The sequence below is a fragment of the Acipenser ruthenus genome, chromosome 2, assembly GCF_902713425.1.
Source record: "Acipenser ruthenus chromosome 2, fAciRut3.2 maternal haplotype, whole genome shotgun sequence".
NCBI lineage: Eukaryota > Metazoa > Chordata > Actinopteri > Acipenseriformes > Acipenseridae > Acipenser > Acipenser ruthenus.
In genome coordinates, this window is record NC_081190.1 from 40338750 (window position 1) to 40352843 (window position 14094).

The window sequence follows — 14094 nt, forward strand, 5'->3', positions numbered from 1 at the left end:
CCTGGCTGAAATATAGAAAATAGTTGTTTAATTGCAGCACAGTCAGTAAAATGAATTAAAAGCTATTTTCAATTCTTAGCTAGTAGTGTGAGCTTCCTAAAGAAATACAAACCTAAAAAGGTCAGCATGTCTTGAACATTCCTGACCTTTTATCAGTCAAACTGAAACTGAAACTTCCATCACTGTGCTGTCAGTCCAGTTCCCCAGTATACAGGTTTCAACATCACTCATCTGCAATTTAGGTCACTATGATCATCAAGAACCCAGCTATTAAATGGATATGGTGGTTGAATTCCCATCTCACCCCATAATATCTAATCCTTACAGTGCCAGTGTTTTAGGTAGATTTAGGGTAGTGGAACTGAATATGGTGGCTGCTAATTCAAAGTATCTCCTCTATCATTTAGAGCAGGGGACCACGTATGTCACATGATCTTAAGCATGTTTTAATGTTCTTTAAAAGCTCTGCATAAAACATTTTAGAAAAATATTTGCAAGTTATACACACAGCATACGATTTTTTTTTTTTTTTTACAGAACTTATTACTGTACATCGAGCTCTGTCATTGTGCTGGCACATAGAAATGATTCGATTGCAAAGTGCTGAGTTGAATGTATTCCTGTGATTCGGCAAGAAGTAATTCAAGTCCAGTGAATGTGGAGGTCACTCCACATGGCAGTGCAAAAAATAAATGTTCTATAAAAAGTTTTTTTTTTTTTTCTATAGTGTATCATTTATGAATCACCTTGTTTATTGTTTTATTTATATTGATATATCAAGAAAGCAATAACCCAGAGCAGGGTGTGTGGTAAGACGCCTGGGTGTGTTATGAGGCACGAGGCCAAAGGCCTCTATGTTTATTTTATAAAAAGAAAACATAAAACAATAACATTTTGGGCTCCCGAATGGCGCATCCAGTAAAAGCACTCGCTAGAGTGCAGGATGCGCTCTATAGCCTGGACGTCGCGAGTTCGAGTCCAGGCTATTCCACAGCCGACCGTGGACGGGAGCTCCCAGGGGGCGGCACTTAATTGGCCGAGCGTCGTCCGGGGGGAGGGAGGGCTAGGTCGGCCAGGGTGTCCTCGGCTCACCGAGCACCAGTGACCTCTGTAGTCTGGCCGGGCGCCTGCAGGCTTGCCTGTAAGCTGCCCAGAGCTGCGTTGTCCTCCGACGCTGTAGCTCTGAGGTGGCTGCACGGTGAGTCTGCAGAGTGTAAAGAAGCGGGCGGCTGACGGCACACACCTCGGAGGACAGCGTGTGTTCATCTTCGCCCCTCCCGAGTCAGCGCAGGGATGGTAGCGGTGAGCTGAGCCTAAAAATAATTGGGCATTTCAAATTGGGGAGAAAATAATAAAAACTAATTGGCAACGACTAAATTAAAAAAAAATAATAAAAAATAATAAAAAAACAATAACATTTTAAACTTTAAATTAAGTGTTATGTAATGTATCTTTCTGCCAGTGCAAAATAGATGAAGCTGCAAATTTGCTGAGTAAATGTATTTAAAAAAATATTCAAGGTTTTTTTTTTTTTTTTTTCTAAAGTGCAGTTTGAAAAACCACAAATACAACTGCCTATGTACATGTTTCATACACTTTGATAAGAACATAAGAACATAAGAAAGTTTACAAACGAGAGGACACCATTCGGCCCATCTTGCTCGTTTGGTCGTTAGTAGCTTATTGATCCCAGAATCTTATCAAGCAGCTTCTTGAAGGATCCCAGGGTGTCGGCTTCAACAACATTACTGGGGAGTTGGTAATCACTGTTTCCCTAATCCCTAATCACTGTTTCCCTAATACAATAATCGCACTCTGCACCTTCATTTTTTATTTCTCCAAACGCGCTGTCTTCACCTCTTCTCAGAACTAGTTTAACTCAGAGACTCTGAACGTGTCAGGTGAACTCAGCCGGTCAGTCAGGATGAATGTCACTCATATCACAGTCCACCTGAACAAAGCTGCTCACTGCATTATAATACGCATGGATGGCTGCAATTACCCTAATGCATTAAACTTATTATACCATATTCTTGAAAATATGAACCTAGGCTTGTTTTTTTTTTCATTTGTGGTCCCTTCATTGTTAAGATCCAACGCAACCGATCTCCACCCTCATTTCAGATCCTTTTTATCTTTTCACTGCTTAGATTAGATGTAATTCATTCTCAGACATCCCTGGAAACTACTATACATTTCCACAGGAATAACAACGTATATATTATTTAACAATAGGTCATTTCTATAGGAGTTAATCTGTAAACGTATGTAAAAGAGTCACAGATTCTTAGTGCACAGCTGTTAGTATTGCACAATTTATTACAGTTCTTTATCTAAAAATAGATAATCGAACTGTTCATACAATGGAAAGCCAGCTATACAGCAGTTGTGTTTACCCAGTATCCCTTCACAATGTGTGGTGGTGTTTGCTCATATACTGTGTTCCTCATCTAATCTTAATAATTCTTAACACCCCTTGGCATTTACTGTATATTTGCCATGATATATACTGTAAAACAGTGTGGAGTAGTGGTTAGGGCTCTGGACTCTTGACCGGAGGGTTGTGGGTTCAATCCCCAGTGGGGGACACTGCTGTTGTACCCTTGAGCAAGGTACTTTACCTAGATTGCTCCAGTAAAAACCCAACTGTATAAATGGGTAATTGTATGTAAAATAATGTGCTATCTGTATAATGTGAAATAATGTATAATGTGTCTTGTAACAATTGTAAGTCGCCCTGGATAAGGGCGTCTGCTAAGAAATAAATAATAATAATAATAATAATAAATAACATGATGGACATCATACTGTATGGGCTGACATACAATATACACTACAAAGCTCAGCAGTGTTTAGTTCAATTTAATTGTATTACTACTATTGCTCATACATGTGAAGATTACAGCGCCTGTAGTTGATCTGTAAGGTTAAACGTAGTTGACATGATCCATTAAATCATTAGGTGGTATATTGGAAACATATCATTTTCCTGGTTATTGTTAATTTCTGTAATATATTCCTTTAGTCTCCAGATCAGGGGTGGCCAACCCTGGTCCTGGAGAGACACAATCCAGTAGGTTTTTTAAGTAATCCTTAATCATTAATTTCTAAAGATTTACCGTAAAAAATGGTGTATAAGTCGCTCCCCATCCCCTTTTTTTTTAGACAACAATTTCTGGAAAAAGCCTATAGGTGTATAAATGTATAAGTCACCCCCCTTTTTAGGACCCCCTAAAAATACCTAGAAAATAGACTTATACAAAGGTTTTTACAGCAATTTAATTTATAGTTAAGCAGTATTTTCTTTTTTCAATTTAAGTAGTAATTTGTTCAATTAAGTAATTTAGAGATAATTTGGAACAAAAACCTGAACACCCTGCAGCTCTCATGGACCAGAGCTGACCGCTTCTGATTTAATTGAACAAATTAACATGCTAAATTGATCAACAACTTACATTCTTCAGAAGTTGATGAGTTAAGGGTTACCAGGGGCGTGCATAAGGGAGGGTGGGGTGCAAGCAGGGGCACTGGCCCCTCCAATAATCATCTCCAAAATATTGATTTCTGCTTATCAATGTATTGCGTTTGCACTTTCTGTCGCTGACACTCACAAACTGAATGTATTTCCTCATAACGTGCAGTTATGGACACACATGTACTCGGTTTGCACACAGTCCCCCAAAACGTGCAGTTAAGGACTGGCACGTGTGTCCCCTTAATCTTTGAGTCCAACTGCAGTAGTACAATTAGTTAGAAAAACAGCACATTTTTAAAATTATGCTATTTTATGATAAACTGAAAATCTGAAAACTGTTAATATACTAAAGGGAAAGCACTTGTATAGCTGAATCAAGAATTTCCACCCGTTCCAGATTATGGTTTGAGACTGAGTATTAAATAAAAGGTGCATGGTGAACTGTCACTCCCCTTCCCCTTTATAAAATGGTGTGAAAGTTTCAGCTGCTTGCACAGGGGTATGCGCTGTCCAGCCCTAACCATAATCCCAACCCAACCCCAAGACTGTGTATACATGGTGCTATAATTAGCAATGTACAGACAGCATACAGCATGACCTATTTGATGTATTCTACTTTGTTGTACTACATATTAAAAAAAAAATAGATTTAACCTTCAAAGTAATTCACAATTCTCTGGTTAGCGTGTTTAAAGTCAACTCAATTTACTATTTTATTCAATTCACTATAGTGCTCTTTTCCAAATTCAATCACTAAACTACTGGGTATTTTTGTAAATGTTATGCTTATTATTATTATTATTATTATTATTATTATTATTATTATTATTATTATTATTATTATTATTATTATTAAATACATATTATTATGTATTTGTTCATTTGTATCCCTTATTATGTTAATGTTGCTGCTCCAACATTAACATACATCCAGGACCTCCCTGGAAATGAGATCTGTAGTTTCCGGGAGGGATTATCTCTGTTAAACATCATTGAAATACACAAATACAATGTATTTCATATTGATGAATATTTAGAATTTATTTATATAATGATTTTTTATGTAATATATATTTTTTATTTTGTCTTCTTGTATTATGTTAAATTGACAACCCCATTTGTATTGTCTAACAACATGGAAAATACAAAGGTATTGCTAAAGAGACTGTATGGAACTCCAGGGTTAAAGTTCCACGTTAGGAAAGGTTTCTTAGAACATGGAGTTGCTTGGGAAGGAGCCTTGAATCATAATACTGTCATTACTTTCGCTTGTCCTGTACTTGTCTTATGGTGTAGAATGATACAGAACACGTTTTAGTGTTTCCTCGTTTTCAGTCAGCAGAAAAAATGAGTATTCTCTGGATGGCATTTAGGGCTGCGCTGGAACAAAAGTTGTCCTTGAATTTGCATTTGTGTCATCAAGGAAGACTTTCATAGCATTAATAGAAACTGCATGATGTAAAAAAGAACATAGCTTTAATAACTCGTCAACTGAAATGAAAACACCCTTTTCCCACGGACAACTGAGGGCTTCCAACTTGTTTGTCCGTTCGAATATACAGCTGTCAAGAAAAACGGACAAGCGTTAAAATCGACCCCTTCTTTGCAGTGTCAGTGAAATAAAACAGCAACTGTACAGTTTTGCTTTTCATGCGGTTTTTTTTGTTGAATTGAACTAATAATTTCTAAGTTAAATTATACACAACTTTATATATATATATATATATATATATATATATATATATATATATATATATATATATATATATATATATGATACGTCATAAGTTATACAGTTAAACACCAATATACTGTACTTCATTGTAAGCCTTCTCGATGTGCCATAAGTGTAATAAGCATGGAAAGGTTCCAGAGAAAAGTATTCTACTATAAAAAAAAAAAAAAAAAAAAAATGATAATAAAAAAAGACACAGACGATGCAAATCGACATTTCTGTTTAAAAGTACAACAGGGGCGCCATCAATTGAAATTGCCTGTATTCATAGGATAATGAATCACACAGGCTTCTCGGTGAAGTAATTTATCATTTTTAATACATGACATGTAAACATTCACAATTCACATCGTATAACATTTGTAAATAATACTATTGTAATGTTAATGAATAAAACTTAAGTGCTGCATCAAACCGTGGCTTTATTATTATTATTATTATTATTATTATTATTATTATTATTATTATTATTATTATTATTATTATTATCGTAAATTACAGCTGCTTGTTTCTCAACTAGATGTTGCGCTGCATATACTTTAATACTCTTCCGATTTCTGCTCTTTGGAATAAATATTTTAAAAAATAGTTGAAATACGTTGACGCTACGAAAATGAAAGCGACAAAACGATTTTAGATTTGCCACTGCTACCATCCTATTTTTTCTAATCGTATTACTTCTATTAGATGATTCAGCCATTCTGCAACAGATGGAGGTTGTGATTATTTCCAGAGACATCAAATTATATATATTTTTGCCAGCATGCTTGCTGAAAGACTTACACCTTCTTTATTAGTTAAATCCATAATAAGGCCCAACAATACTGTAAGGCAGTTTGATATATAGTCTACACACTCAAATACAAAATGTTAAAATGTATTATAGTAATGCTTTTTGAATAGTGTAATTAACAAATACTTTTTGTATAAACATTACATTTAAAAAAACAATCAAATATTTTATTCACACAAAAAAAGAAACTAAACCGGTCAGGGGTATGCGCTATCCAGCCCTAACACTAACCCCAAGACTGGATACATGGTGCTATACGACTTCACCCGGAGTCACCATGCTGGTAAATCGATCTAGTTGGTGTTGTGAGTTAAATAATCCGCAGCATTCAGGCCCTGGAGAATTATTGAGTGAGCTGTGGTTTATTGTAACTGTCCAATAAAACAACACTGGGGCGGAGCAACACAAGCTATTCTAAAGGGAACTTCAAATCTAACTTTTCAAAGAACCAGAAAGGAGGAGGAAGTGTGTGAGTTAAGAGAGTTATTCGAACAAGCCTCTGAAACAAATTTAACAGGCAAGGCAACACTGGAGATAACAAACAAGGACCATAGAAGGATTTGTGAAAGGACACATATTAGAACCAATCGACCTATTTAAATAACAGAACCACTGAAGCAGTAACATTGAAAAAACAAGATTCGAAGAGCAATTGGATTTTACAAGCAAATAAAAAAGTGGTAGCTACTGGAAATTAAATAAGAGGACGTTTCTAAAGGAATACATGCTTTTTGGCGGACTTAAAATCTCACTTTTTTTCTGAACAGGTGAACAATGTGGGATTGTATTACAAACTAGATACCTAGGATGTTTTTTTTAGTATTAATTAACTTGGTGAATTGCTATATTTAAGTATATACATTTTATTTTTAAATAGAGATTATATTCTGTATCGTTGATAAAACTAAGCCACAAGCATGGCGCCAGACAATTCTACCAACTCAAGTATTCACAATCTTAATAGACCACTGGACCCTACTGTTCCTGCTATTATGTTTATAGTTGGTGTTGTGGGAAACGTGATTGCAATTGTTGTTCTTTGTAAATCCAGAAAGGAACAGAAAGAGACTACCTTCTACACCTTGGTCTGCGGACTAGCATTTACCGATCTGTTGGGCACAATTCTCGTCAGTCCGGTCACCATTGCCACCTATGTAAAAGGAGGTTGGCCAGGTGGGGACTCTCTCTGTGAGTACAGTGCTTTCATTCTCCTCTTTTTTGGGCTGGCAGGACTTAGCATAATATGTGCCATGTCAATTGAAAGGTATATGGCTATTAACCATGCCTATTTCTACAACCACTATGTGGACAAGAAGCTGGCAGGGTTAACACTGCTTGCGATCTATGTTTCAAACGTGCTGTTCTGTGCTTTGCCCAACATGGGTTTTGGCAAGGCTAAGAAGCAATACCCTTATACCTGGTGCTTCATAGACTGGAGAAGCAAATTGAGCACCGACGCTGCGTTCTCTTACATGTATGCGGGTTTTAGTTCTTTCCTTATTTTGACCACTGTTGTCTGCAATATCTTGGTCTGTGGGGCGCTGATCACGATGCACAGAAAGTTTGTGAGAAGGACATCCCTTGGCACGGATCAAAACAGGATTGCAGAGTTTCGAAGAAGACGGAGTTTCAGTCGGATGGCTGGTGCAGAAATCCAGATGGTGATCCTGCTCATAGCCACGTCCGTGGTGATGTTCATTTGTTCCATTCCACTAGTGGTAAGTGGAAGTTTAATCCATATCTGCAAAACCTGCTTGTTTTCTGGTCTAAGGTGTCTTTATACACAGCACAGTATAAAGTCGGCCCTTTTTTATGTTTTTTTTGTTTTTTTTTTACCAAAATTTGAAATACGCACACTATTTTAAATAACATAATTTTTTTTTAAAAAAACACACATTTGTATTTGCTGAATGAAACACCACGCCGCGTTTTCATTTAAACAGGTTGGTTTAAAACTATATATAGGTGTATAATATTGTGCACTTTGCATCTGAAGAATACACTAAATGCATTGTGCAGAACAAGTTTATTCTGATTTCTAAAAAAAAAATTATATATATATATATATATATATATATATATATATATATATATATATATATAGTCAACAACAACAATAATAATAATAATAATAATAATAATAATAATAATAATAATAATAATAATAAAGCTCACGATGCCAGAAAATACGACAGTAATATACAAACACGCGTTTCTTTTGGTAGCAATACCCAAGCTGATTGTGATTAGCGAACATGAAATAAAATTGATTAGCAAACATGAAATAAAAGTAATGCCGGATTTTCACAGGGACACAGAGCACCTTCTAATAACGACCTCCTTCATCGTGGATAACACATTTTACTTTGCAGGGTGGCATTGCAATTGCCAACTAACTAACAGAAAATCACCCTGTGACACATATTCCAGTTATTACAAAGAACAACACATTCCTAGTTTCCACTTTGTGCTGTATGTATGTGACTAACCCGCTAAAAAAAGATCCTTATGGTGTGTTTAGATGATTGTTCAGAAAGGTAATTAGATGATTGTTAAACATGTGGAGAAGTGAAGGTAAATCAGAAGACCATAAAGGTATTTGAAACTTTATTTTAAAAAAGTTAGCTTTTGCATGGTGTGAATGACTCGCCCAAAATATTATAGTTCAGAACTTGATTTTAGTCGTAGCTGCTAATGTGTTTTTACGTTTAAAGTTGAATACTGATATTTTCTTGCCATTGTAAGTATTCAACTTAAATAGCAAAAAAACACATGATCAGTTACAATCAGTGGCTATACAATATTGCAGTGGTACTCAACTCTGGCCCTCGAGATCCAATCCAGTCCAGGTTTTTGCTCCAAGCAGGTTCTAATGTAGTTAGTTGACGCTGCTAAGAGACAATTAACTAATTTAGGACCTGGTTGGAATAAAGACCAGGACTGGAATAGATCTCAAGGGCCAGAATTGAGTACAAGTGCAATATTGCTTATATGTAATCCTACATTAGCAGTTGCATATAGCTTAATTTTCCATATGTGTTTCTTAGTGAAAACAAAGCTATATGCAAGTGCTAAGTTTTAGCCCCAATCTAACATGATAACCTGCAATTTTAGTCAAATATTGACTTAAATATGGGTAGATGTGGGGAGGCATTATAGCCTGTTGAAAATGCAGTTTTGCATTAATCTTTCCAGTTATATGTGTCACTATTTAGTTGGGATATTATCTTGCCGACATAAAGCAAGTGGTCGTGTGATCTCGTGTTAACATGTACTTAGAAGGATGGGTTGTATTGCACTGTGCTAAAGTGTTGGAAAGCTCTGCCACCTACAGGCACTGACGTAATAAAAGTACTGTAGTCCAGCATGTTCCAGCAGTAATGACAGTATGTGTTTCCTGCTTGCAAGGTTACCTTTGGGTTGGTAGTAATCATTTGTAGAATTCCATATTGTTGCTGCTCGTTAGTCCAACTATTAGAATTCCTCAGAAGTTTTCCAAAGGGGTAGGGTCTGTAGCACAGTAACATACTGTAAATGAATCAGACTACATAGAGAACCATACTTACTGAAGGGTATGTAGCATAGTATTGAATTGAAACAAACTGGTATCTATTCATCTAAACAGTGACCGATCTAAATACAATCATTAAAATCGTTAAACTATGACACACTGTCGATTTATAAATATTTTACTGACTGAAACGTTCTTGAGAGACTCACATGTAGTGTTTGCTTTTCATACCCTTGGTTCCAGTATATGTCACCCCCTATTTTATTTATCTAAGCAGCACCGATGCAGTATTTTGATATCCACAGCTGTTTAGATATGTTGAGCCCCACTTTGTGTTTTATATGTAACATTCCCCAAAATGTTGGTCCTAACTTATTAGACCTTTCCAGTTACCAGCCACTATTTACTTTGGTTATAAGCTTTCACGACACATTCAAACTTGTCATGCAAGCAGGCACTTGACAGCATTACCTCATTTGGGCTGTTAAAATATAATATACAGTAGATTTTGCAAAATACCTTATTATTATCTGTGTTGTATTTATTAATGGACCTGATGGCTTTCTTATTGAATAGTTGTTAATAGTTTGCTCTTTGTTATTTCAGGTGCAAGTGTTTTTAAATCAGTTGTACCAACCAGAAGTGGTGACGGAGATCTACAAAAACCCTGATCTCCAGGCCATTCGCATTGCCTCTGTGAATCCCATCCTGGACCCATGGCTCTATATTCTCCTGAGGAAGGCGGTTCTCCTCAAACTCATTGAGAAGATCAAGTGTCTCTTCTGCAGAATTGGGGGACGCAGGCAGCGACCAGGTGACAATTTCAACTGCATAGACGGCCAGCGAACTTCCTCGGTGATCTCCCGAGATTCCCCTTCCCTGGTGTCTCGGGAGCTAAGGGAGGTCAGCTGCACATCACAGACTTTTTTATACCTCCCAGAGAACAGCGAGAACTTCCTTGGCAGCTGTAGGATAGGACGGGGGACGTCAGACTCTAGCACAGAAAGCTCTTCATTAAGGACATTCCGGAGCTCTAATTATTTACAAGAGCAGGACTCAGAAAACAGGACTTCAGTAAATCAATCTGGTTCGTCTAGCTTTTCAAATTCAAGTAGTCGGCCCCCTTCTTATCAAAAAGACCATCCCCTCCATGTGACTTTCACAGATGAAACATTGAACCTACAAGAAAAGTGTATATAGCTCTGACAAAAGACATTTACAAAAGATGTAAATAGAAATGTTGTTTTCTAAATGACTTCATGATGGTGCAATAGTTACACACTATAAATAGTAAGAATGTTTTTTCACCAGTTTTTTTTTTTTTTGATAAGGCCACATCTTTTCTTGCTTTATATTTGTGTTAAGTCGGTTTAATCATTATTATCAGCACTTCATTAAAAATGTACGGCAAAGACATACTAAGGATGTAATTTAGGAGGGAATCATTTTAAAGTTGGAACATCAAACAGGGAGCTGCTCAGAATAGCTACCTTGTCATAAATAATTGAGCTCATAGGAGATATGTTTTTAAATGCCACTATATTTTGGACTCTACCCCTTATTATGTGTTTTATAGTCAATGTTGTGTGTCACAATGTGATATAATGTGAATTTCTGCTCCATTCAGTTATTATGAAGGCACAGATTGTATATAATTTCTTCTCCATGGGAAGGTTTCACTAAGAGGTGCAATAACACAATCTTTAATTTCAAAATCAGCAGCTGGCAGTAGAAACCTAAGCATTTCATGATAGCAGCTGAATTTATTAAAGAAAAACAGAATGTTATGTTTTTCAACATTCTCATTCATCAGACAAGCGAGTAACTTAAGAATATCAAATAACTACAGCTAACTGACTGCAAACAAGACGTTATTGCACCTCAATAATAGAGCACAATGTGTGCAAGTCATTTAATACTACTTTAAAAATGAAGACTCCCCTTGTGTTCACTGTTCAGCGAAACCATATTTCAGAATAGAAATATGTAGTGGGATATGTAATAAGTCCTATCATTGAAAAGGCTTGCATTAATTTGCCATATAAGCCTCCACTAACTTAACAGCTTTCAAGTGTTTGCTATGGAACAGATGGGATCTTTCTTTTTAAAGTGTTTATGTAGTTACAGTTTTGCTGTACTATAAATAACATGTACATATTTGTCCATGGATTTAAGCATTTACATTAAAAATGTTGCTGCTTGTTTATGTGCATTGCTTACATTAAGTCACACATTTTCTTCCTGAGCCTGATGATTGTGTTGACAAAAAATATTTTTATTAAAATATAAATGTTAAAAACAAACTTAAATGCATTCAACTGTGTTTTTTAAATGAATTAATCTTATCTCTTACCTCATTCTAACATGAAAGACCCCAGTTTGGGAAAATTATGCCACAAGAGTATAAGGCAAGGAGACTTAGTGTGGTGTATTTTTCTTAATGGGTTAATTCCAAAATTGAGCTCAAGTTTTAAAATCATGTCAAAGGGCTCTATTCACAAAGCTTTACCTTTGAGATTTACCTCATTGCTTATTTAAATAATCTTTTAAAAGTATGTTTTAATTAATGAAATAGTTTATGACTGTTGTTAAAGAGACCAACAACAATCTTGAAAGAGATTTATGAACATAAAACTTCATTCAATTTGTCAAAATGCTGTAACTCATGAGTTACAGCTTTGTAAACAGGCCCAAAATGACAAACATAAAAAGGATGAAAATACCAGGCAGAATGTAGTGCATTTGAAGTTTTACATAACTCAAGACACAAGTTGTTTTGGCTAGTGCCTTACCCTACATGCCTTAGACTTACTCTATGATATATAATTGTGTCCTCTTATAGCAGCCTTTAAAAAGCATCATGTAACAAACACTGATGAAGTCACATTAACATTTTGGCTTCAGTGTTAATAAAAAATTGCACAATATAGACTGTCAGCATTTTCACTCACACACATCTATGAACACATCTATGAACTAGGAACTTGGATGAGAACTTTTTTTCATAGGGACAACCAAACACTCATCAATGGAATTCATTAAACCCCATCAGTTGAATCATACTGCTACCTAGGACATGAAATGTTCACTACCCCCCCCCCCCCCCCCCCCCCCCCGAGACGCGGTTTACATTTACTGTAAGTATTTTAGTGGATGATGAAAATTAGATGAACCACAACAGGAAACATAACAGGAAGTCTATCTGTAAGACATTTTCGTTACATTACTCTATTACTTTTTTCAGTTTAGTGCATTTTTCAATCACAGTTCTTCATTACAGAGCAACAGAGCCCTGCTTGTTGAAAAGAAAGCGTTTAAGGCATAGGTGTTTTTATTCCTTTCAGGGAGAGAGAGAATGGTGGCAAAAGTGGCACTTGCTTGCTAGAAATGGGTAGTGTGGAGTAGTGGTTATGGCTCTGGACTCTTGATTGGAGGGTCGTGGGTTCAATCCCAGGTGGAGGACACTGCTGATGTACCCTTGAGCAAGGTACTTTATCAGATTGCTCCAGTAAAAACCCAACTGTATAAATGGGTCATTGTATGTAAAAAAAAATAATGTGATATCTGTATAATGTGAAATAATGTACAATGTGATATACTGTAACAATTGTAAGTCGCCCTGGATAAGGGCGTCTGTTAAAAAATAAATAATATGATATTTGTTTGGTGCAATATGTGATTTTGCAGTGTCCTCCACCTGGGATTGAACCCACGACCCTCCAATCAGTATGATTTTGCATACTGTGAATGTAGGATATGGTGACTTATATGGTCACAGTACACATATCTTTTTTATTTAAATATTCTGACTAGTCATCATTACTAAACATTATTGCAAGGACTCTTATTTATTTACTAACATATTCTTCAGACTTTGATTTGTTATGTGAATTAAAAACTCATATTATCTTATTGGCTTTCTAATTAAAGGATATACCTTGAAGAACCTGCACAGTGGGGGATAAAGATGTATCATGATATTTAGAAGCAAGGGATCTGAGTGAGGTAAAATGGGAAATACCTCCAGTTATTCAGCATTGGTTCATCTGTCCCAATAGTTGTTGGAGGCGTATATAGCCACAACAAGTTTTCTCCACTTATTCTCCATGTTTTTGTGATTAACATTGTAATCTAACATGTGAACCTTTACCCACGCTTTACCAAATCTATGTACATATAATTCTGCCTTCTTGACAAGTACAAATATTACTAGTTATTAGGCAATAATGGTCTTGCCAGTTCGACATACCAGAATGTAGATTCAGCACCCACAATCCCCAAAGCTTATACTCATCCAAATTAAATGAACTGCAGGAAAGCAACATGGTATCCTCAGGGATCCTTAGCGCAAACCCCACTGCCAGAGACAATCCAGCCCAGCTACCCAGCGGCTTCCTATACATTGACTTATTTAACCATGCATTAGATCTGCTCATCAAGTTTTCATACAGTTTACAACACTGCATTTTGGTAAATAATCTTCCTATGTTTTTGCTTGCATTACCCATTCTCAAGAGTCTCAAGCATAGTTGTGCCATGCATTTGTATTTATTTCACGGAGTGTGAGCTGTGGGGTGTAA

At 36.1% G+C, this 14094-nt stretch overlaps 1 protein-coding gene across 1 annotated transcript; it reads left to right on the forward strand.

Moving 5' to 3' along the window:
• The first annotated feature begins 6460 nt into the window (after window positions 1–6460).
• LOC117409539 (prostaglandin E2 receptor EP4 subtype-like) lies at window positions 6461–13178 on the forward strand. Its single transcript, XM_034015745.3, has 2 exons — window positions 6461–7721; window positions 10121–13178. Exons 1-2 carry the CDS (start codon window positions 6921–6923, stop codon window positions 10712–10714), a joined length of 1395 nt encoding a protein of 464 aa, XP_033871636.1. The 5' UTR covers window positions 6461–6920; the 3' UTR covers window positions 10715–13178.
• Window positions 13179–14094: the final 916 nt, after the last annotated feature.